The 24,958-nt window shown below is 40.6% G+C and overlaps 1 protein-coding gene across 1 annotated transcript; it reads right to left on the reverse strand.

Moving 5' to 3' along the window:
- Window positions 1–318: 318 nt before the first annotated feature.
- NSUN2 (NOP2/Sun RNA methyltransferase 2) lies at window positions 319–24,894 on the reverse strand. The gene is made up of 19 exons (XM_075416776.1): window positions 24,808–24,894; window positions 24,578–24,735; window positions 24,385–24,489; window positions 24,166–24,271; window positions 23,444–23,515; window positions 21,455–21,539; window positions 20,658–20,850; window positions 20,188–20,262; window positions 18,938–19,068; window positions 16,281–16,354; window positions 13,027–13,157; window positions 12,316–12,412; window positions 11,054–11,229; window positions 10,436–10,528; window positions 9,916–10,051; window positions 7,446–7,526; window positions 7,080–7,218; window positions 6,232–6,271; window positions 319–5,583 (listed from the first exon to the last, which is right to left on the reverse strand). The coding sequence occupies exons 1-19, from the start codon at window positions 24,892–24,894 to the stop codon at window positions 5,178–5,180; spliced, it is 2,385 nt and encodes a 794-aa protein (XP_075272891.1). The 3' UTR covers window positions 319–5,177.
- Window positions 24,895–24,958: the final 64 nt, after the last annotated feature.

A 24,958-nucleotide genomic window follows, 5' to 3' on the forward strand; every position in this document is an offset into this window, starting at 1 on the left:
GACTGGCTCGCCTTTCCGTGGCGAGCATGTGAAATCTATGGGGCTGCCTAACTGAGCACACGATTCCTGTAACATCTCAGAAACAGCTGCTGAGAACCATCCTTCAGCTCGCTCACCTTCAGTCACTGAAGTTAGCCACCGGGCTTTACACCCTAGGTATCTGCACCCAGGACCACGAGTGTTACTGAAGAGATGGTGTTCTGCCGGCCTTTCCCCCCCTTAATTCTGCCTTTTCTTTGGGTGAAGAACTAATCAAATGCTGATATGTTAGCAAGTGGGTTTAAAAAAAAAAATTTAGGAAGTTATTAATTATTATGAATTTATTATTAATTATGCTGGTTGTCATTACATTCATATTTCTTATTGGGAGATGCTACCATATTTAATCCAATGTTACAACTTAGTGTTAAGTTCACAATGCTGTTTGTTACCATGCAGGACCTGGAATTTCATTCCTCAGGAGATTTAGCGTTTGTAGAAATTCGGACAACGGAGAATGAAGAGTTGAAAATGCAAAATTTTCTACAGGATAATATGGCTTTAAAAATCCCCTTGGAACATCTGAAACAGGCATTTTCAGTATTTCAGGCCATTTTTCCAACTCCCTCTTTACTGCGCTAGAGTGTCAGCTGAAGATACGGGCAAAGAGCTGGCCAGGGAGGCACTCAACACCTACACAGGCAAGACATCCCAGTAACACGATGTTCAGGGTATCCCCCAGTGGCACGGCAAGTTAGCCGGTGACTTTGAAGCCCGAGAAGCCACAGAAAATGGGGCATTATGGGGTGGTTCTCAAGAGCCTCCCAGACGGATTTCTAGGCTGAGGAGCCCTGGAAAAGATTCAGGGGCAGCTGCCAGAAGTCAATAAAATAGCAAGTGTCCTGAAGAACCTAGGCAGCAATCAGTTGTGTGTTGCCTCTTCCAGTGCAAGAAGTGGGGATCATCGAACAAAACTGTTTGGAGCCAAACTAACCCAGAGGAGGTTAATATTTCTCGCAACAGGCAGGAATTTGGGGCTCCATCCCACAGGATGTTAAAAAGTTCACATGGTCTCAGGGGGCAATTGGGAAATTAATGGAGAAATATACAGAGGACCATTAAACCCAAAGACAACATCTCTGTTCCAAGAAATCCCTGGAGTCTGGGAGAGTACATGTGCCCTGTTCTTACAAAAACTGTAAGAATTGTTTTGCCCGCTGTTCATATTGGTTTTCCCTTTAGGAACAGGCAAAAGTCCATTGCTAAATGCACCTGAAAGCCTTTGAGCTATGCAGAAAGAAAACTGGGGAGTTGGTAATTTCAAGTGACGACAAATGGAAAATGGGAGATGCGAAGCATCAGGAACACAAAGCAGTGCGCAGGTGAGGTTGGAGTGCGTGGCCACGTTCCCGAGGGACGGCTCAGTGGCGACGGTGCCTGGAGCTACCCATCCTGCCAAAGCCACACACGGGTAACTCATGCAAAGAAAAAAAGCAGGATCACAGACGCACCCAGCTCCACTCCGGCAGTGACGCGGCACGAGCACACTGCCGCTTGTTTTCCCGGCTGGAGTTTTCCCACTGGCAGAAGGAAACGCACCGATTGCCCTTTGCCGCAGCCTTGGAGAGCGGCTGTCACAGGAGCTAAACGGTTTTCTTTTAGTGCTAAGACTAAATTCGAAGTTTACAGGCAGGAATTTTGCAAGGGGTCTGTATACTTTGAGAAGTCTCATTGACTTTTAATAGGATTCAGACATTTAAGGAAAAAATAAATCACCCCGGTGGCACTAGATTATGGTATATTAATTTTCTGGCAAACTAAAGTATGAAAATTCTAACAAACTTCCAAAGCAATGACTAACATTGGGTAAATACTGAAGAAAAAGCTACAAAGCAGTATCCCATGTGGTGTTTTCCCTCCTTTTGTGCCTAGGTTTTTCAGTCAACAGATTATTTTCTGAAGGCTCCAGCAGCTTCTCCTGAGGGCATCTCTAAGCAGAATATAAACAGACCATTCATTTAGACGCTGGAAATGTTTTCTTGTTTCCCATCTATCACATATAAAACCCCCTGCCATCAGTGCAAACACTGATGGTCCTGTGTTTCTAAAAAACAGCAACATTAACTGGAGAAACCTCACATTTAACAGGGACTGCTTATAAGGATGGACTCCGTTGGTGAACTTCAGACCCAGTGACTTTTAAGACTTTCACGTTTCCAAACTTAACACAATTGTGTATCACTTCTCTTTCATCTTCCTTGTAAGGGCTACAAAGATGATGAGGGGACTCGAGCATCTCTCATATTAGGAAAGGCTGAGGGAGCTGGGCTTGTTCAGCCTGAAGAAGAGAAGGCTGCGAGGGGACCTAATATATGCTTACAAATATCTGAAGGGTGGGTGTCAGGAGGATGGGGCCAGACTCTTTTCAGTGGTGCCCAGCAACAGGACAAGGGGCAATGGGCACAAACTGAAGCACAGGAAGTTCCGTCTGAACATGAGGAAGAACTTCTTCACCCTGAGGGTGACGGAGCACTGGAACAGGCTGCCCAGGGAGGTTGTGGATTCTCCTTCTCTGGAGATACTCAAGACCCACCTGGACAAGGTCCTCTACAGCCTGCTGTAGGTGACCCTGCTTCGGCGGGGGGTTGGACTAGATGACCTTGACCGCCTGAGCCGCAGCAGCACACGCTTCAGGAGGGACAGGCAAAGCGCACCCCGTTCCTCGGGCTCCCAGCTGTCCCTGGGAGGCTGGGGCAGCATTTTCAGCCACTGCCTCAGAGTTTTGCGCATCTTCCTTTCTGGCAATCCAGGCAAGAGCAACCAGAACAGAGCGACTGGTCCGAGCAAACTCACAGTATTTTTAAAAGCAAACAAACAAAAAATCTGCAGTCTCTGGGGGGGGTTTTGAGATATAGAGTAAAACTGCTGATCAGCACAAGAAAATTAGACTCCCAGTTTCTTGGCTGAAATTTCCCATTTGCACTTGACAGCAAAAAAAAAAACCCTCCATAAGGCCAAGAGCAAAGCAAAATTTCAGAGATAATGCGGGAAAATGGGACTACTCAAAGGATTTAGAATGATGCAGATGCGGGCTCTTATTCTATTACAAGTCGAAGTTATACCAAATTTCTGTCAGTTTATGATCCAAGAACCTACTTTTCTTTAGCTCCCAGATACAAACTTTCGACTCTCATTTTAGTCTGCCAGTGGTAAGCTCAGTCAAAATACAATAATCAGGACTGTTCATTTTCTATACGGTTAGCTTTTTGCTAATTTGTCTGTATCAACAAGTGTTCATATCAGCTTAACTTGTCATAAAATTGTATCCACAGCAGAGTCACTGACTGAAACGAAGCTGAAACTCCTGCTCAGGGACATCAGTAGATACAGGGACAGCAGGCATAATTCAAAACAAACTCTGGGTTCTTCACATAAGTTTTAACACTTGACCATCTGATAATTTATGGAGATCATTAGAGCATAAAAAGATTAGATGGATTAAAATCAGTCATCCTCAGGGCTGAGTACTACAGATAGTGATGGCGATGAGGACTTAAAATGACACTGGTCTCCCACCCTTCTATTTCAAGTGCCCAGTATGTCAGAATAAATGCAAAGACATGAAAACCAATGTTCAGTTTCATGCTTGAAGTTTCAGGTTGCTGTAATTTTTATCCTCATATACTTTAAGAACTAAAAATTATACTTTGCATACACCTCCATTCAAAGAAAAATCTGCTATTCTGCTTTTCAGCCGAAGCAGCTGCCAAAAAAGAACCTGTTCAGTGGCAGCTCCCGATTCAAAGAACAAACTCAAACCTTAGCAAAATACAAGGGCAAGAACTGATTTTTTTTATTAACCTATTTTACAGACTCTCCAGAGGAAAATGAGTACTGTCAATGGCCCTTCACTGGATGAGACTAATATCTTACCAGAGGACATGGCGTTATTTCACTTTTACGTCTCTCCCTCAAGAATACTCCCTTTGATGAAGTAGTTCAAGGGCAGGCATTAGAAAGCCTGTTGTAGCAAGGTACAGCAAATGGATCCAAGCCACATTCAGGCTTCATCAGTAAAAATGTATATGGTAAAATTTAGTTTGACAAGCAACACAAATATTTGCATCACCTTGTTCCCAGTGGAGGACATTACCTTGTACCACTGGTCACTTTCCTTTCAGGTCAACTTGATACAAGTACAAAGAATATTGCTGAAACTAAGCCACAAGGGATGGAATTTATATTGTAAGGTTCTGAGGTAGCCAACTGATTTTTTTTTTTTTTTTTAATCGATTACGGCAATTACCCTTTTGGACCTAAATAGCCTCTTTTAAACATCAGCAATACAATATATATACCACCCTTTTTGTTTTTTTACTATTATGTCAGCTATAAACAAGTATCTTGCAAAAATTACAGATGACTCCCACTTGAAGAAACGACAGAGAAACAGACGACTGCAGTGCATTTGAGGGACAATCACACTCTTTAAAACAGGCACATTTCAAGAGAGGAGTCTGAGGCATGCTCGGCATACCTGACGATTTAGTTAAGGACATTTATTAGCTGTGCCTGTCAAGCAATTCACCACTCTGAAGAAGAATCTCAGACATCAGTCCCTGGCAAAATGCATTCTGCATTTTTTTTTTTTTTCCCAGGACGCTGTGCAGAGTTTTATTTTCAGTAACTGTTAACCAGGCTGTTAAGTTAGATAGCACTGGTATGCATGCATACTCACACTGATGCCCTCAGCCATTAAAGAACCTGCGTAAGCAGTAATCAGATTGGGTGGTAGCTGGGGTAAGCAATCTTAGGAGGAAAAATGTTTTTCTAGAACTTTTGTGCTTTGAATGAAGCCCCAAGTTCTTTCTCCTGAAGGAATTCTCAACCAGTTACACAGGCAGTTCGTTTGTACATACCATTATTCCATTTCAAATACGGGCTTTAGATTTTGCTGGTGTATGGTCCATTGCCAGCAACAGACACACAAACCCACCAGTAATACAGAGCTTAAAATGGTAAAAAGAAGACACACTTGAAGAGAAGTATCTTTATAGTTCTCATTAAAAAATAAAATAGGCAAAACTTTAAAAGAGGAACACCCCATTCCAACCGAAATTTTAAAATATACTTCTGTGCTAAAAGCAAAAGTCTGGATGTGAGCCTCATGGAAGCTCCCAAGTAACATAGAAAGAAAATTAATCTTTCACATTACTCGTATCTGTGTCTTTGCTTTCCTGGCTTACATGGCTGTTGGCATCTTTACTAGATTGATCTAAATCCTCAATTTTATTTTCTACTTCCATAGCACTGCTTTCCACAGGACTGTTGGAAGATTCTTCACCTATTTCTGCTTCCATTTTGGTAACTAAATCATGTTCTTTATCTTCAACATCCATTCCTTCCCCTGTTTGTGCCAGCTTATGTTGAACTTCTTCATCCGTTTTACTTTCCGATTCCTCCTCTTTCCTCTTTGCTTTAAACACTTCAACTCCCATCATCCTCAGGTAATGAAGTCTCTCATTCTTGGGCACAAAGGCACGGAGTGATGTCTTTCCTTGCCAACCACACAGCACTATAGGACACTGAAGATCATCAGGTTTTCTACAAACAAGCAGTTACGTTTGGTCAACTAGGAGAAAGCCAATCTTCAGAATTTAATTTTACAGCCATACCTTGATAAATAAGTGCAGAGTCTTCAACAGTAAACACATTTTATAACTATTCATAGAACATGCAAGTGCACTGGTCTTAACTTCAATATTTAAACAGGTACCTGCTTGTCTACAAGCAAGCAAAAGAAATAAAGCTTGATGCTATTAAATTTCTGCAACAGGCAAAATCATTTCCTCTGGTTTCAAAAGTAATATAAGCAACAGCAAGATGAAAGTTTACATTTAAAAAGTTCTCAAGAGCTTCTGATACTACTTTATCAACAAAAATGAACAATGAAAAAGTTTTTCTGTGTCAAGTGCTGGACTTCACAGGAAAACAAACCAACACACACACATGCAGTGATAGTGTGGACCTCTGGCAGAACTCCTAGCTCTCCTTTATAAAGCTAAATCCTACAATCGTTTTAAGAACATACAGGCAAGTGTGGTCTTTCCCTGTTACGTTCTTTGTACGCTCTCTGGCTTTACTGTTGATCTCACTGCATCTCTATGCATTCATTTCTGGTTTTGCCGAGTGAAAATAAAATCTTGTCCAAGTTTTAAAACCACGTAAATGGAAAGCAACACATCTACTTACTCAGGGTCTGGGTCGTACTTCAGAACTATACTTCCCATCGCTACAGGGAAAGAGAGGTGGGGGGAACAAAACCAAAACAGCTGTGTTACTTGGTGCAATGTTAACACGATCATCATTCGAAAATGTCCAAGCACTTGCCAACCTTGCCCCCTCCCAAACCCCAAACAAACAAATTAAAATACAAAACTACATAGTGGATTAATTTACTCAGTGAGTTCAGCAAGGAACTTTTACCTAAGGAAAATGAACACAAGAGTATGTCAGCCCAAACTTTAGAAAAATTGTTCTTCCCATTTTGTCTCACCAAACACTCAAATACAATGACTTGGAAGTAAAACATCACAAACGAAAGACTGAAAACCAGGTCTTCATTTCTTCAAGCATCCAGCATAGAGGAAATAAAAATTTGAGTAGACATTGCTCCCCATATTTAAGAAAATAAAATCTGAATAACTATATTTGATACATAAAATCATGACAAACAATCGCAGATGACATAAATAGTTTCAGCTGGAGCACTAACAGGCATAAAGATCAGTAGTGCATGTAAAAATCTTTGTTCATCAAATATTTTAAATGTTACCTCCCAGCACTGCCTCACAGAAGTCACAAGTTTGGCAACTCGTCTGTTCTCTGGAGTTCATAAATGTTAAAGGCTGCGATCACAAGGACTACAGTTTCTAGCAGCACACTGGGTTTCAGTAATGCTTACTTACCTAATTAACAAGTGCATTTAAGATAAATTTAGTCAACGTTTTTAGCACATACAGTTTACGTGACAGGATTTTCACAGTCTTCCATGTCCTGTAGAATAATCATTTTGCCGTAGCACAAATTAGAAGGCTTACCCATGTCTTTGACTTTCTTCTGTGTTTCACTGCTGAATTTGCTTAAGAATGGATTTTCCTGGGTTAGCAGAATTTTAACATCTTCTATGCAGACATTTATAATTCTTGCATGAATGAATGGGTACAGAGTATAAATTCCCTGTTTAATAAATAAATATAATTATTTCAAAATGCAATCTCTACTTTCTGAAGGAAAAATGTTAAAAATAGCATGCCCTTTAGATAACAACAGAAAACAATTTTCACATTTTAAACCATACTAAAAATGTAAATTGTCATTAATCTGTCAAAGTTAATGCCAGCTCTACTATAGGCTGTAGAGGAAACCGAAGTATCTCCTTTGAAAACACAATGCTATGCAATTACCTCTTGTGCTAATCTGAACGCACATCCAAACTGTTCACCATCACTGTTGCGAGACCAGACTTTTATCCCTGTGTTAATAACCTGCAAACGACAAAGCCAATAAGCATCATTAAGGAGTATAAATTCTAAATTACCACTCTGAACTTTGCTTTTCCTTAACTGCTTGACTGAAAGAAGGAAGAAAGGATAATTCTGCCACAATATTTGTTCAGTTGCGCTGGACACTGAATTAAATTCATGTGAAAATTCATTCAAGGGAAAAAGGAATTTCCACTATCAAAGCAATTCCATTTCAACATAAACACCTTTTACTCCTTTCCATGTTGAAAACTGAACACTGTGAGGAAGTGCTAGCCTTAAAATGAGGGTAATGAACTATTAAGATCTAATTTTAATTCTAGCTTGAGTAAGAATTTTCTGGGTGATTCTGGGAAAGTCAGTCAAGGACGGGATTTTAAGAATGCACAAGTGCTTAATATTAGGACACTATATCCTTGGCGGTACTCAGAGTCTCAATGCCTAATATCATGCACTGGTTTCTTAAAATTTTGTCAATTATGTAGACATTTGCTGCATGTGGGATAAAAGGATAATTATTTATCCATCTCAAAGATCTGTTGCAAATATGTAATCACAGAATCACAGAATAGTAGGGGTTGGAAGGGACCTCTGTGGGTCATCTAGTCCAACCCCCCCGCATAAGCAGGGTCACCTACAGCAGGCTGCACAGGACCTTGTCCAGGCGGGTCTTGAATATCTCCAGAGAAGGAGACTCCACAACCTCCCTGGGCAGCCTGTTCCAGTGCTCCGTCACCCTCAGAGAGAAGAAGTTCCTCCTCATGTTCAGACGGAACTTCCTGTGCCTCAGTTTGTGCCCATTACCCCTTGTCCTGTCACTGGGCACCACTGAAAAGAGCTTGGCCCCATCCTCCTGACACCCACCCTTCAGATATTTGTAGGCATTTATAAGGTCCCCTCGCAGCCTTCTCTTCTTCAGGCTGAACAAGCCCAGTTCCCTCAACCTCTCCTCGTAGTGGAGATGCTCCAGTCCCCTCACCATCCTTGTAGCCCTCCGCTGGACTCTCTCCAGTAGCTCTTCATCCTTCTTGAACTGGGGAGCCCAGAACTGGACACAGTACTCCAGATGAGGCCTCACCAGGGTAGTGTAGAGGGGAAGGAGAACCTCCCTTGTCCTGCTGGCCACACTCTTCTTGATGCACCCCAGGATCCCATTGGCCTTCTTGGCAGCCAGGGCACACTGCTGGCTCATAGTTAACCTGTCGTCCACCAGGACACCCAGGTCCCTCTCCGCAGAGCTGCTCTCCAGCAGGTCCACCCCAAGCCTGTACTGGTGCATGAGGTTGTTCCTCCCCAGGTGCAGGACCCTGCACTTGCCCTTGTTGAACCTCATCAGGTTCCTCTCTGCCCAGCTCTCCAGCCTATCCAGGTCACGCTGAATGGCAGCACAGCCTTCCGGTGTATCTACCACACCTCCCAGTTTGGTGTCGTCAGCAAACTTGCTGAGGGTACATTCTAACTCTTCATCCAGGTCGTTGATGAAGAAGTTAAACAAGACTGGGCCCAGTACTGACCCCTGAGGGACACCACTTGTCACCAGCCTCCAACTAGACTCAGCGCCGCTGATGACAACCCTCTGAGTTCTGCCATTCAGCCAGTTCTCTATCCACTTCACCGACCAAATGTAATTCATATGTAATGAATATCCGAGGAAATTTTCACAATTTGACTGGACAAGGCACTGAACCATATCTGATCTAGCTTTGAAGTTAACCCTCCTTGGGACAGGAGGGAAGCTGGACTAGATGACCGCATTCTAACTCAAATTATTCAACAACTTTTAAGACAAATCTTCAGCATTTGCAAGGCATTTTCCCTGGGGGGGGTCATATAAAAAAAATTATCATTTTCCCCCTCTAATTCACCAAAACTACTTCTTTTCCCATTATCATTCAGCTTAACAACTTATCAAAATATTCAGTTGTTGAAATTACTTTGAAACAATGTCCCACGTAACACAGCCAGCTAATAATTCAGCTGAAGTTACCCGTTATTTTCAGTAGGCTTTCAGAGCTCTTAATACTTTTGTACTTAAGGGGCTCACAAATACAACAGTGTCCACATAAAGTTGTGAAGGTACCTAAAGACCACATAACAATGCTGGTACACACACAGCAGTTACATATTCCCTTCCTCTACTTGTAAGTTCACTTCCATCTGCCATAAAACATATTGATCTTAATCTTGGAGACTGTTATTCACCTCTCAGAGACAACTCTTCCTCTCTTTAACAGAGGGGGGATAGAGAGGAAAACATTCATATAGACTTAAAAACAAGGCCTATCTGAGGGCCAATCCTCTATATAAATAACCAGCTTGGCAATAAAGTTCACGGAGACATCCACTGATGCTTATGATCTCTGCTGTGAAAACCTGAAGAGATGAACCATACCTTCATCTTCTCACTGTTGTTCAGAAGCACATTCCTTAGCTCCTTAGAAACCATGTACAGCTGTCTCTTCTTTCCTTCCTGAGTTCGAGTTAGTAAATTCATCTTGGGAAATGATGGGTCCAATGCATAGAACTTCCTGTGGCCATAATACTTGCTTTGATTAACTGAACAATGAAATGACATACTCAAAATGCATGGGTTAGCCCATTTCCTCGAGCTATCTCTGCAAACACTTAACACTTTGGCTCCACAACACAAAGATTGGACTTTCTTAGATGCATGACATCAGAAAAGACAAGCTGTCATAGACACTAAGACAAATTCAAAAATTTCCAGCATAAACTATAGTTGGCTATTTTCATTTAAGAGTTAAGTATTGACGAGAGGAGCACTTGGTGCAAAGGTAAGGGAAAAGTTTTATGTACGACCAACTAAACCCATCTTCTGTGATGAACTGAACTAATAATATTCCTAAGCTATCAGAAATCTTACTGCCAAAACAGAAATATCTTTTTCTTACTGGATAGGAAGGAACAATGGATCATCTTCCGGGAGAAACACAAAAGGGTCTTCTTTAAAACCAAACAACTTCATTTTTTTAGATGGTGGCGGTCTAAAAAGCAAGTACCATTGCATTGTCAATTTCTGTAGAAGTACTTGGTTTCTAATCAGTATATTCATTTAGTCAGCTCTTGCATTATGGTAACAATAGTATGCCAAAGAGAATACTGACATTTTCCTGTGCTTCACTAAGACAACACTACCCACAATTTAACTTCTTAAAATGAGGAAGTGAAAGCAGTACTGGAAAACAGAAATCACAAAAATAAGTCAACAGAGATTTCCGAGGGAGTAATTGAGAACACAGCAAAGATCTTCCAAAGGTGAACTTCTGAAAGTAGTTTGTTCCTTAACAGAGAAGGAAGGACTAACAGACTTTGCAAATGCTAGTAAAAGAAGTGGTTATTTTCCTAACTGGCTGAAATACAAGTCAGAAAATGTGAAAACATAGGACAATGGAGCAAATTCATTAATTCTTTCTGATTGACTTCTAAATGAGTTCAGTAACAGAAGAACTATAGAATACCCAGCAATTATGAAGCTGTCACAGCACAAATACTTAGACATGGTCTCTTACCCACATACTGCTTCCTTTTTGCTTTGCTCAGTGTCAGAATTCTGCAATTCTTGCGTTTTCTTCGACTCTTCGTTTTCAGCAAGTGTCGGTTCTTCAGTAATACATTCAGGACCATTATCTGAATTAGTTGCTGTCACTTCAGTGTCTCCTGTTCTTTGTGGTAATTTCTGATGAACCTATTTTAAATTAGAATATTTTCAACAAAGCAAAAGTAGTATCTAACTTGTAACAAAAGGTACCTATGTTCTCTCTTTGCATGTGCTTAATTCTTATCAATTTGTATGTAAGTGCTTAAACAGATCCATTTAGGTAGTTAATCTGATTACTAGGTCAAGGTACCATTGTAAATTACATTTACCTCTACTACTGCTGTGCACAATTTCTGACCAACTGTCCAAGAAAGCTATTTTTGTACAATTTACAAAACCACGTTCAAGCACTTACAGTGAAAACTATTTTAAGTCAGGATCTGATGCTGTCCTCGTAGCACTCAAAGTGACACACACGTCCTGCTGCTGCACGCTTTCTGTCAGAGTGCTACATTAAACTTAGAACAGCATAAACTATTTGGATGACGCTTGCTTCTGAATAAATGCTTCTTCCTTACTGCCACACACATTTTACTCATAAGACATTCTAATGAAGCAAATCAAATAAACAGAAACAGCTAAAAGGGATTCACATAAGAAGTTTCTCTCAAAGATATGAAGAACAAATAAATCATGTCTACTTAAAATCCTGTTGACAGGATTTTAAAGACAACTGACAACAAATGGATTAAAGTCAGATGGCTGAAGCTGCTGCTGCTCCTAACAGTTTTACATCCATTCCCCCTGCTGCTGATCTGCTAGACTAATCTGCTAGTGAATCACTCCTGAGCAACCAGCCACAGAGTAAGATAAACTGAAATCAGAATTAGCTTACAACACAGCAAAGGTACCACACACAGCTGAAGGAAGCGACAGCTTTAGCTGCTCAATTTAATCTGCTCCTCTAATTCCTTCAAAGCCTTAATTTCAGGTTTAAGTTTTATCTTGCTATTTTACTATGATCTCAAAATCCTCCCTTTTTTTTTCTATTTTGAAAGAAGTTTTTTTTTAAAATTCTTAAGGGATTTAGGAATGTATTTTTAATTGACGCACCTAACTATAACTGAAGGGCAGATACAAAACAGCTATAGTATGTTTTCTATTGTCAGCTTTCAAAAAAAATCCAGAAATGTTATTAAAATTCAAAATGTTAGCTCTTTTAAAAGAAGTTACCTTAGGCTGACGTTTATTCCATGGCATTGGAGATTTTTTTATTAACACAGCCACAAAGAAACCTCCTGTGTTCTGGTGATGTGGCAATATCCTAAGACTAGGAGGGGGTGAGAAAAAAAAAGTTGCAGTGTATTCATCATCAGGGTTCAGCCTCTCAAAAAGTACTTGCAGTGTCACATTTACGTTTACTTTCACGGTAAACCAAGTATTCCTAGTAGGATTGCAGAGATTTAATTTATCAAGCTAGAAACAGGATTTAAAACAGAGCATTCTGGCAGAATAACTTGCATCAGTGCAACACATTCATTTCACCATTCACATCTGAGCTTTAACGACTCATTTCTAAACACTATTTTTAGAACAGCTACTGAAAGTCTTTGATAGAAAAGAAGTCACACTGTTAAAATGTTAAAGTTTTACATACTCATCCAGTAATTTTGGTAGTGTATCTCTATTGGATGAACAGAATTTGACCTGTCTCTGTGAGTACTTATTCCTTGTAAGCAACTTTCAATAATCTCTTTTAGTTCACTGAAACTTAAATACTGTGTACTGCCATTACATAGGAAGCAATCAAAATAAAGTCCGACCTACACAAGCACAGGTCTATACTGCAACACATTCCTAATCTGGCTTCCTAATCATAATTCGCCCACCACCATGCAAGGTAACTATCAAAACCTCATAAAAATCTACTCTGGGAAAACTTACCAACGCTCTAGATTCATTGCCTTTAGCTTCTCTTCTTCTTTTACTGGGAACATAGTGGGACGTATTTGTGTTTGTCTATTTGAAGGCACATCTTTCCACTCTTCAAACCACTGTCCATCTTTCAGCATTACCTTCAAAGGAGTAAACAGAAACACTATGAAGAATACGGGTCACCGTTTTACAAGTTTTAATTAAAATACTTCAAACCAAGGTTCAGATGCCAAAAAGAGTAGTTATTTTCTGGTATAGTAAGTTAAGTTCTTTAAAGTGTATTATTATTCCTACGTGCATTTTACATGTGCACTTAGGAGCAGGAGGTTCTTGCCAGCTGTACCTCTTTGCTCCACTCTTTATGCTTCAAAAAGTGTACAGTCAAGTAAAGACTGGTACAGAGTCAACTGCAGTGAGGTCTGTTAACTTTCCAGAATGTTCAGAACACCAGATTCCAAAGGAAGGACAGTGGTGGAACACACAAGAAGACTAGTAAGCCATCAGATTTAGGATACATTACTACTTCTTCTCCATGAGAGTGGCTGTGAGACATTCTGCTACAGGCAGCTTCCAAGCAGTATACAAAGGAAAATGCCTACTGCAGTCTGGTAGAGATTAGAAATGAGGAATCCCAATTTCATTACAGAAGAAAGATGCAAGAATGAAACACAACAGCTTGGTAAGCGTACAGCCCCATGACACAGCCCTACATAGGTCATAGAGCGAGATGTTTTCAAGGAAAGCTACTGAAGAACCATGTCCCCGTGAATTTTCCAGTGTCTGTATCTTTATCCACGACTCAGAACACATCTATAAATCCACTCTAAGACACTGTGTGGACATAACATCACCTCATGCCATCTAAGGGTCAAATGTTTTGAAGGACGCTTAAGATACAAACAGAAGGTTAGAGCCACAACTCTTGTAGCAAGGCATTTTGAATGGTATCTAAGCAAGAATACCGAAGTGGAAAAAAAAAAGCAACAGACAAAATTTGCCTTCAGAACTCTAGACGCCTGGTTCTGTACTGGACGCTAGGGCTGTAAGAAAGGTCGCATCCAGTAATGAGCAGGGCAAATGCATGGAATTAATGACTGAAATGAAGGCCCGGTTTTGTTGTTAAGGCAACAAAATAGAGAAATCACAGTGATGGTAACTTCCGGACTGGCAAGTACAATCGAGTGCTTTCATACATCTCGCTGTGATTGTCTTGAAGGTTTAATTAACTGTTCTACTGGAAACTGAAACACAAGATTTATCTAGATTACAATTTCACTAAGAATGTTACAACACAGATTTCAGTGTCATGAAGTCTGGCACTTCTCAGCCACTGATCAGATCACACCTAAAATATTGTGTCTTTGCATGTTCCTGAAACAGAAATGACTGTACTTCCAGAATCAGTATTTTTAAGTCCAAATATGCTACATGTCATATTGCTAGATGGGAGACATGATAGACTGCAATTCTGAGCTGCTCATCTTTGGAAGTCACAAGTTCAGCTTGAGAGAAACAAACAACGGGACTCATAAATAACTGGAAGTATAAACAAGTCTAGAACTACTTTGCATGTACTAGAATAACTGCCTAACAGCCCATCTCTGGTCAGTTTTGTGTTACCAGTCTAACCACACAACGTAACTGCTGGAAGGACAACGCATCAAAGAACATGCTGAAGTCTTCTCTACTGGGCATTTTGCTAGTCTCTTATTAGGGCAGAACGAAGACTAAAAGCATTGCAGAAGAAGATTAACAAATCTGAAGTTAAAAAGGTCTCTTCCTTCAAGATTCTGAAATAACTCATTTGAGTTCACTCATCATCTGGCTTAAGGAGACAGCACTGAATGCTATTTCCAAGCATCTAAGTGTCCCTTGAACAAGAGATTTACAGATTTCCAGCGATTTACAGTCAACTGATGATCAGGAACATTCAATGTAATCACTAAGTCACAGAGCTCCCATTGAACTGGTACATTTCACCAGGAAACAAAAGACCACACCAAGTAAAAAGAGCACCAAAGCAAGCAAATACATTCAGCGATGAGCCAGCCAATGAGGCTTGAAAAAAATACAGCAGCAGCAAATAAGGGATGAAGAAAATCTTGCAAACTTCCAAAAGATTTTATTAGCCTACATTTTAAAATATCCATTAGAGAGATTCATATTTCAACTGCGAACACAGTAATAAATGTTACAGGGAATACAATATCCTCTTAGTGATCTTTTGTATAAATTTTGTAGCCTTATACAGTACAAAAACAAGTAAAACTAAGATTATAGAGCCACAATCATGCATTTTACATTTATCCTTCAAGTACAAGCATACAATTTAAACTTTTGGAGCTGTAAGAAGAAAGAAATCAGCCAGTTTCTAAACTGAATTTCCAATGACAGAACATAAGCAAATCTTTATTGCATGCATCTTGCTCATTAGCCTACACACAGGCACCAACCTGCAGATTGTACCATTGCAAGAGACTAGTGAAATGAGGAGGGAAGACAGAACAACAAATGGCATTGCAAAGGCACACACTTGTAATTAAAATTTAAGCAGAGCTTCTTTCCCTGCTACCCGGATGGCCTTCTACTCTTCTTGATTATACTCTTAACAGGAAGCTGAAGAAGCTTTAGGGGGTTTTGTCCCTCCCTACCAGTCTGTTTCCAGAATTGCAATTGCATAAGACCTGGAGCAACTTACAGGATTCTATTAATATTCTAGGATTACTCACATAATTGCAGTTTTTATAGCTTATTTCCAGAAACAGCTTTTAATTCCAAATGATTCAAATGGATTGGACAAAGAATTGTAGAATGTAACAGACTGTAAAGGCAGAGGAGAGCGGTAACTTAAAAAGTGGCTGAAATTATGTTGCCATCTACAGGCCACATACTGCATGCAATGGAAAATGGAATTAAGAAAGTACAGGAGATAGAGCAAAGAAAGCTAGAGGAAAAAGAGGAGAGCAGATGAGGAGACAAGAACTTACCATCAGAAAGATTTTTAGCCTACAATGCTAAAAATTGTAGCATTTACTACAATTTTTAGTAAAAAAAAATTTACTAAAATTTTTTAGTAAATTTTTTGTTGTTGTTAAGGCAACAAAAACAACACCCTACAATGCTATATTGTCTACAACTCTAAAGAGCAAATCACTACCATTACTTCAGCTCAGTCTAATGTTTTGAAATTTTATACTTCAAAATTTCCCTAATATAACACTCTACGATAGACCAAGAACTTCACAGAAATATCAGGTAAGTACCTTCCATTTTGTAATTCCCGGCATCCTCTTCAAACCTGGCAACTCAGAAGATACATCAGCAAGTTCTAAGGCACCTGAAACCCCAAGAACATAAACATTCTTGAAAACAGAATTTGAGAGTTGTGCTCCTAATTAACTTTTACAAAACCAATTTTCCTTCAAGTTTTAAGACCATTTTAAGACCAATGCTTTTTAAACCTTTCAAGGAACAAAATGTTATACAATTACTAACGTATAATTTAACAAAAGAGATGGTAAGAACTGTTCGTAATAACTACAGAACGTTGCAACCTATAAATTAACCAAAATATAATGGTTAGACAGTTTTTGTAGCAGCTGCACGCAGCAATATCCTACAACCTGTATCGTTAAACATCAGTGTTCCAGGCAGCACAGTCATACAAGTTTTAATTCTCACTTACTTAGTATTTAGATTTACTACACTGATTAATATTTTTCAGAGAAGTACTCTTTTGCGACTTCCTTTTAAAATGCTTGATATATTCTGATTACATGGAATTACAATCTTAATGTATTCCAGTATGAGAGGAAAAAGAATTTATTATTTTTTTAATGGAAAGAAAAATTCCAAACTGTTTAACAGGAAGGTAAGTACTATCATCTTAACAGGACAAAAGGCTACATGCCTAAAATACGTCAGATTACTGCAAGAAACATCAACAGAGTACAATTTAATCTACGAAATAAAAACTTTAAACTGCCCCAGGTCCAGAAAGACTGATATAAAAACTTACTGTTTAAATAAGTGATCTCTCTAGAGAAGAATAACCTTAAAATTTCTTTTTTGTGATTCTGAATGCTAGTTATTTAACAGTTAGGTAGGCTTTTCCTCATGCTGTGCACAATTTATCAACCTGTTCTACATGACTAACCGTTTACTCTCACAGTTTCAGTTTAAGCAAGTCTTTTAAATAAAGTAATACATAAATTCATAGACAAATTCCAAAATGACATTTCACATCTGATTAAACTTGACGATTGTGTCTGTCCTTTGAATATTCCTGCCTACCTACAGCGTGACTTCAGCTGATGCCTCAAGACTACATCAGACTCATCACCCATTAAATGGTCTGTCAGAAGTACAATTCCCAGGAGAGAAACATGGTACGCAAGTGCCTTTTCCTTACGCCTTCAGCCCCAAGGCAAAAGCAGCCTTCTGATCTCCTCCACAAGTAGATGTACAACACAGGGCTAGGAACTAAGTTGAGATCGAAGAACCAACCAACCTTCTGGACTGACCTGAGCAAATCCAGGATGTCCAGTGCCCCTTGCAGACCACTCCACTACCTTGCCCTTCTTTAGCTACACCTATGTGCAAGCCCCAAGGATAAGGCTGGCTCACTGGGACACGTCATAGCCTCCAGGTAAGCCTCAAAATACCCTCCCTGGGCAGAGACAAGGTCCATATGCCACAGCCCAATACCGCAGTCAAGATCCTTGCTTCCAACTACTGAATTTGCCCCAAACACTGCAATTGTTGGCCTCTGTCAACATCCATCCTGCTTTGTGCTCTTACCCAAACCAGTCCTTACTGCTTTCCAATCTTGTCATCGTTCAACTTAACTCTGGTGCGCTATAGCCTTCAATAAGTCAAGCATACTATAATTTACTGGAAACATGCCTATGTTGTTTTTTCACTCAATCAGTCAGAAAAATTACCTCTAAAAAAAAAAACATCCTTTGAGTGCAAATTAAACAGTCAGTTCCTAATTATCTGCAAGCATTTTTGCTAAACTGCTCTTTGGGAGACAATGAAATTTCATGCATAATTTGGGACCAGAATAATGACTTGCACAAAGAAAAAATTACACAAAACAGGCTATTCTACTTCCAGAACCAGCTCAGCTCCAGGAGTAATACAGCTGCTTCTTCTCTGTACAAGGCTCAACTTAAACTCTGTGGAGCTTTTAATGCAAACTCCAATTAGATGTCTCTAAACATCAGGTTACTGAAAAAAAAACAGTGTCCATCAGCTCAAGACCAGAAATTTGGGCTACTAAGCCCTCCTATCATAAACTGATGCAGTGGAGCTAACCTCAATTTTTCCACTTCTTCTTACTTCAGATGACGGAGACTTTACAGCAACTTCTGCAAGCCTTCATATGCAAGTCAAAAGTGTAAAAAGCCCCATCAGCTTAACGGCATTAAAATTCCAAGTGTGTCAAAATGTGTGTCAAAGGATGCCAAAGGTATCAGTGACTCCCACCTACTGGTGCACAAGAACATTCCTCTGACTGCTTAAGTACACTCTGGGCCTTTCACTCCTATGGTGTACAGCAGCAATGTCCCACATCGTGTTTTCCAAAGGAAATATGAATGTCAGATAAGGGACTCCAACCAGTGGAATTGGTTAGCAGATGCCAGGTAACACAGACTGAATGTTATTGATCTGTTGGAGTCTTTTGTGCACCATGAACAGAACTTCTGCAGGTTTTACATCTGCACCCGATTTAGGCCCATTTAAGAAGGCTGCTCATATCAACATCAATGAAATCCTACCAGTAGCAAAATAATTGCTGCAGTTTTGCACACCAGGAGCACATTACCTACACTAAAGTTATTACTATCATACACGTATCCTTTTTTTGGGCTGAGAAATAAAGATTTCCCCACTCCATCCAAGCTCACATTCTCACCTTCACTCTTTTCCAGTAGAGATGCGATCACCGCCTCATTTTCGATAGGATTCAATGAACACGTAGAATACACCATCCTCCCGCCTTCTGCCAGCTGTTCAACACCACGGGTTGCAATTCTTAGCTGCAATCTAACAGAACACTCTTGGTCTAGCCAAGTATCATCCAGGAGACAGAAAGATTTCCCACCAAATTTCTTACAGGTGAAGCTATACTACAGACACATAACGGTCCATGGACTAAGTCAGCACATACTGAGGACCACAGCTGCCACCAGTACAAAAGTCAGTTTTCAACTAAGTCAGCTTAGTGCCGTCTTACACTGCAGGCACACTCACAATAAGACCTACTAAAACAGCTATGAGGTGAAACATTAACACCACTCCACGATAACTTAACACTCCGTATTTTGTTCCTTCTAGTACCCCATAAAGTTTATTATAAAGTGCTCAACACCAGAAAAATAACCCCCCAAAACCTTACTCTTCTTCTCCGAAATCTAGAATTAAAACAAGGAGCAATTTGCCTATTACAAATATTACGGACAACACAGCTTAGCTAGCATTGGCCTTCTGACAAAAGTATCACCGAGCTGGACCACCAGCTTATACCCTACCTGCATACTTGTAACGAAAATAAAACCTGTAATTATGAATGAGTTACCAAGCAGCAAGTTACCACAGGTCAGCTGAGACACAGTAATGGACATTCCCAGCTCATTACAAATGCACAGTAAAATGTTTTATCTTTTTCATCTGTGTTTAAATTACTGCTTTTTACCACACACCTGCACTAGGCTAAGTACTCATTCACCATCAGTTGACATAAATCAGTCTCATGTAACTAAAATCATTCATGTATGACCTCTAACACTCTAAAGATGTTACAATATTACTATTAAATTTTACAAGTTTCTGTGTTTTACCTGCCTAACTGCTAACAATCCCAACCAAATGATCTGTTCCCTGTTTTATTAGCTACCTTGTCTACATTAATTCAATAAATATTAATATGTCCAATATAAGAATACAAGAAATTTATATTCACACACTCCACTGGAGGTTCACCTCACATATGAAACACTATGCTTTCTCTGAATAGCACATAAGCTCTTGATTTGAGAGAAAATCAACTTTTCTTATCTCTGCTTTGTCATATATTAACATGTGAATGCATGCAGATTTTAAAGATATGGGAAAAAGGAGGAGAGCGTGATGAAAGAAGTGCAGATGTGTAATAAGCATTTTTACCCATGGAGCTGCAAACTGTTTTGTGTTGTCCACTTCTTCCACACATCAATGTTTTTCCTCATGGTTCCATCTCCACTGTAACAGAGGTAGATTAGATTTGTATTATTTGTGGGTAAAACTCATTTCACATCCAAGTCATCTACAGCAGCAAAAAATTAACAGTCCCTCTCCCACGTTAACTAGTTCTCCCATGCTGTACTGTTTGCTTCTACACTATCTTTGTATTTCAGTATCCTGAGTATAAGTTCAAAATTTGAAGGCCTTCAGCTGACCAAATTTAAGCATCACTTGGAATGAAAAAAGTTCACCTTGATTTGGTATCCCCTTACCTAAGACATTCACCTGTTTTGGAAGTTACTACAAATCCTAACTCACTAAGCAACTCAAAAAGCATAACTCAGTAGCACAAAAATTCCAGCACTGCACTTAGCGCAATAAAATCTGTTTATCAAAGATTACATGTAAAATACCTGCAGGGCACGTCACACAAAATCCTGTCATAGAAGAGGACCTCTTTTCTTCCATCAACATCTATCTGTAGATTAGGAATGCTGGAGGCATCATGATTTACCACCATGATGCATGGACTGTTTAACCTCTTAGCCTGATGAACCAGCAAATAGCAGCGCTTGTTGTCGACATCATTAGCAATTACAAAACCCTCTGGGAATACAAAATAGTGGGAAGATGCTTTACTATTCAACAGCTAAATAATTTTACACAGTCTATTGCCTTATCTTCAAAGTTGTGTAAACCTTTCACTAGAGATTTTTACTTAAAAGACTACTTATGAACAGAGGACCTGCTGCTGAATATAAAATAACATAAATTATATCAAGGTTTAACTGATACTTCACAATTTTTATGGACAGTATTTTCTGTGAGCATCTAACTAAAAGCAAAAATTCTGAAGCTTTACAAAAAAAGGTAAATATCATGCCCACTTTAAGGCTAAAGCAGCTTAATCCAGTGTTTGCAGGATACCACTGAAACACAAGGGCTCACAGGCCACCATCTAAAGTTAAGCTCTGATCATGTCTACGGCAGTCTGAAATGTGAAGATTTATAATCCATCTCTCTCCTTCAAGACAAGGAAGCCCACAAAGTTTCAAGGAAAAGATGGGGTACTTCCCATCTCATACAACTCAACTACTTTGGGAATTCAGCATGTAGTTAAATGCAGTTACTTGTCTGTGATACTAAAAGTAACCTTCTACAAGAGGAAATTCAAAGTCACAAAAGTTTTTGGTAGTTTTTCCAGACTTACTGGGAAAAGGAACATTCATGTCTGCATGCAACATTTCAATGAGTTGTGCAGTCTTAGATCCAGGTGCAGCACACATATCCAGAATCTACAAACACCAGAAAGTTAAAAAAAAAGTCAAAGGTCTTACGTTGTATTTTGTTAAGGACTTGAAAAACTTGCTGTGTGTTTGTTTAAATTAAACACTTTTGGATACATCTCTGGACCTTTAGCTTCAGTAAAAGCTAGCTGAAATCGTGCAACAGCATAAAAGATGGGGACGGATCTGATCAGATCCTCGTGCAAGCCCACGGCACGAACAAAGCTAAACCAGAAGACAGACCCCAGAGAAACGCAAAGAGCATTTACTGACAGTTCCAGAGAACATGTGACGAGCACGGCCATGCAGCAGTGTTAACACATCATGAGACATACTCAGTAAGAGAGCATCGTACCTGCTGTTTAATGTAACAATCGTAACACTACCGGTTTCTACTTACTTTTGTAGATAATGCAAAAGTTAATGAAGAATAAGCAAGCCTGAGCATGCTCCAAAATTGTCCAGCAAATTGACAGTGAGGGAAAACTGAATTGTGAAAAGCAGATTAAAAATGAACACAATAAGCACGAAAAGTAACCTGCAATTCTGGTCATAGCAGGCAGCTCAGAGAACAAGGCACTGAGAACCATAAAAGGTCCTAACTGACAACAGCCAAGACACTGTTACAGCAACTATCTGCTGTCTCGCCACAAGCAAGGATAAAGAACCTATTCCGAGTCTGATTTATGAGGAAATTTGTGAAATCTTACAGGCATTTCTGAAAAGTGCTCGTTGAAATACGGTCATCGAAGTTAAACATTCAATGCAAAAAACACATACTGCTATCTTAGTATATGCAATGTAAGGTGTGTGCAAACATATTCTCACAATTTGTGTTTTACATTAAGCCAAACACATTCACTACCTGTGCAGCTCCAGACAAAACTCCAAATGCACCTGTGACACACCAAGACTGAACCTATCACTCAATTCATTACTCCCTTAAGTGAGGCGAGAAGACCTTGCCTCATGTAACATAGCCATCAGCCCTGTGTCTTACATTGGGCTGGGATACGAGTAGGAGAAAATAAAGTGAAAAGTTATGTATGCTAAGTAATGTTAATATAAAAACAGGTATGTCCAAAGGACTCCCTAAAACATCTAGGTCAGAAGTTTGAAAAACTTACAACTTTCAGATACGTCATGAAAAATTGAAGAAAGCAGCACACAAGGTGGTTGCTTGAGATAGCAAGGCACTTCTAACTAGCCCATGAACTTAACAGATCAAGAGAATAAGGCCGCCCGACAGATTAATTCTGCAACCATAGTGTATGAAAACATCCCTATGGTTAGAACAGGAAGTTTGCAACCAGATATCCCCACTCCTACAATCTGCCATTAGAAAATATCACAGGCATTCCTTAAACAATTCAGTTAACGTTAGCAATCTGTACTCCTCAGCCACCATGAACAGCATGTTTCAGCTCACCCAAATTATTTTGCCTAACAGATTTATAAAACAGAAGTTGTTTGCAACTTCTTCAATAGGCACACAGGGGTGAAAACTACCTGGTAAAGAACACTTGGATCCGGAAAACTACATCTGTTTACAGTGTGGTGGATAGCAGGAAGTTAAAACCAGCCACCTTACTTTAAAAGAGGGATGAAACATGAGTATATAACTTAGATGCAGCTAACTACATTTACACTTTGAAAGTAAGATTATGTAACTACTTAAAAACTAAGTGTTTTTTTACAGGGTACTACATGAAGCTGAAAAGGCAGATGTTCCCCTGACCGTCTATTTGAGATCTGAACGCTAGCTGACTGCTGTGGCTTACATGTGGAAAGCATAAAACACGCCAACAGAAACCAGAACTGTGGATCAGCATTGACGCTGCTGTTGCAATCTGTAGTTTAATCAGACTGTCTTCCAGGAAAAAACTCTAGTACAGAGTATATTCTCGGGTTACCTTATGATGAGGGTTAACATCAAGCAGCAGAGGTGGGATCATACTAACAGCCTCCTGACGACTGATATTTCCCTTGAAAGGAAAAAACAAAATAAACTCCATTTATTTATTTATTTATTTATTCCATTCCAGAAGAACGCACTTCTTTTGCAATAAATGTTTAAAATCTCTATGTGGTAAATGATAAAGCAATTGAAAACACACTCTTATAAACTCAGGACTAAATTTCGTTAGCATTTAACAAATGAAATCACAGTGCTTCATCCAGTGGACGTTTCTGATAATTTCACATTTACTCCAGTTTTATTTATTCTAAGGATAAAGTTTCTGCTCAAGAGATGAGAAACTGGCTTCAACCAAGCAAGAAACCTCCATCGCTAAAGGTGAGTCTTGATATATACACACACGGTCTTTTTACCAGACTGAAACACCTGTTTTCTAACAGCAACTAATTATCGCACAAGGACTGATTTTCACATTCTCGAACAAACAAACAAAATTGCCATTAGTTTAGGAGGAATATTTTCAACTGCGGCAATGTGCCAGAGTCGTGGGATGAAGCCCTGCTAACAGCAACATAAAATCCAGATCATTCTGAGCTACTCAGCCTCTGAGCGAGAAGGCGCAGCCTCAAATTCTGATAATGCCTCCAAATAAAACACTGCTCAGAATAGGAAAGAAAAAAAATGAAAAAAAAAAAGGCAGACCTATCCCATACTTACACATTCCGTCTCGCTAACCAGAAACTGGTGAAACTTCTCCAGCTGCGGTGACTTGCGTAAGATCTTCCTGCTCAGGTTGGTGTGCCAGGCCAACTCCTCGGGGTACCTGAGGGGACAGAGAGGGGAGAACGGGCCGGGGCAACGGAACCGAGCAGAACGGACCGGACCCACCCGCCGGGCCGCCCCCCGCCCCCTCACCGCCCTTCCCGGCCCCCTCACCAGCTCAGCGGCTGCGGCACCTCCACCTTCTGGCCGTCCACCTCCAGGCCCTGCAGCTCCCTGAAGTGCTTCTCCTTCAGGCAGTGCAGGATCTCCCTGGCGTGGCTGCAAGGGGGGGAGAGGGAGAGGCCGGGGTCGAGACGCGCCGCCTCCGCGGTAGTACCGGCGGGCGCCCGCCCGCCCCGTGCTCTACCTCCGGTAGCCGGTGATGCGCAGCGTGGCGGGCAGGGGCTCCCTCAGCGCCGCCATGAAGTCTCCCCACTCGCCGGCGGGCACGATGCCCAGCTCCCGGTAGTACCGCTCGAACAGCTCGTTCTCCTTCACGATCTCGGGGTAGCCGCCGGCCCAACCCTGAAAACGCGCCGCCACTGTCAGGCCGGCGGCCGTGCCGCTTCCCCGCCCCGCCCCGGGCCCGGCCCTCACCGCCTGGTCCCCGCCGCCGCCGCCTGGTCCCCGCTCCGGCCGCTCCTGCCGCTGCTGCCGCCTGCGGTCGCGCGCCCGGCGGCCCATGACGGCCACCCGCCAGCCCAGCCTCGCCACGCGCCCCGCCGTCGCGGCGCGCGCTCCCGGCCGG

This window comes from Opisthocomus hoazin, chromosome 3 (assembly GCF_030867145.1).
Source record: "Opisthocomus hoazin isolate bOpiHoa1 chromosome 3, bOpiHoa1.hap1, whole genome shotgun sequence".
Classification (NCBI taxonomy): Eukaryota; Metazoa; Chordata; class Aves; order Opisthocomiformes; family Opisthocomidae; genus Opisthocomus; species Opisthocomus hoazin.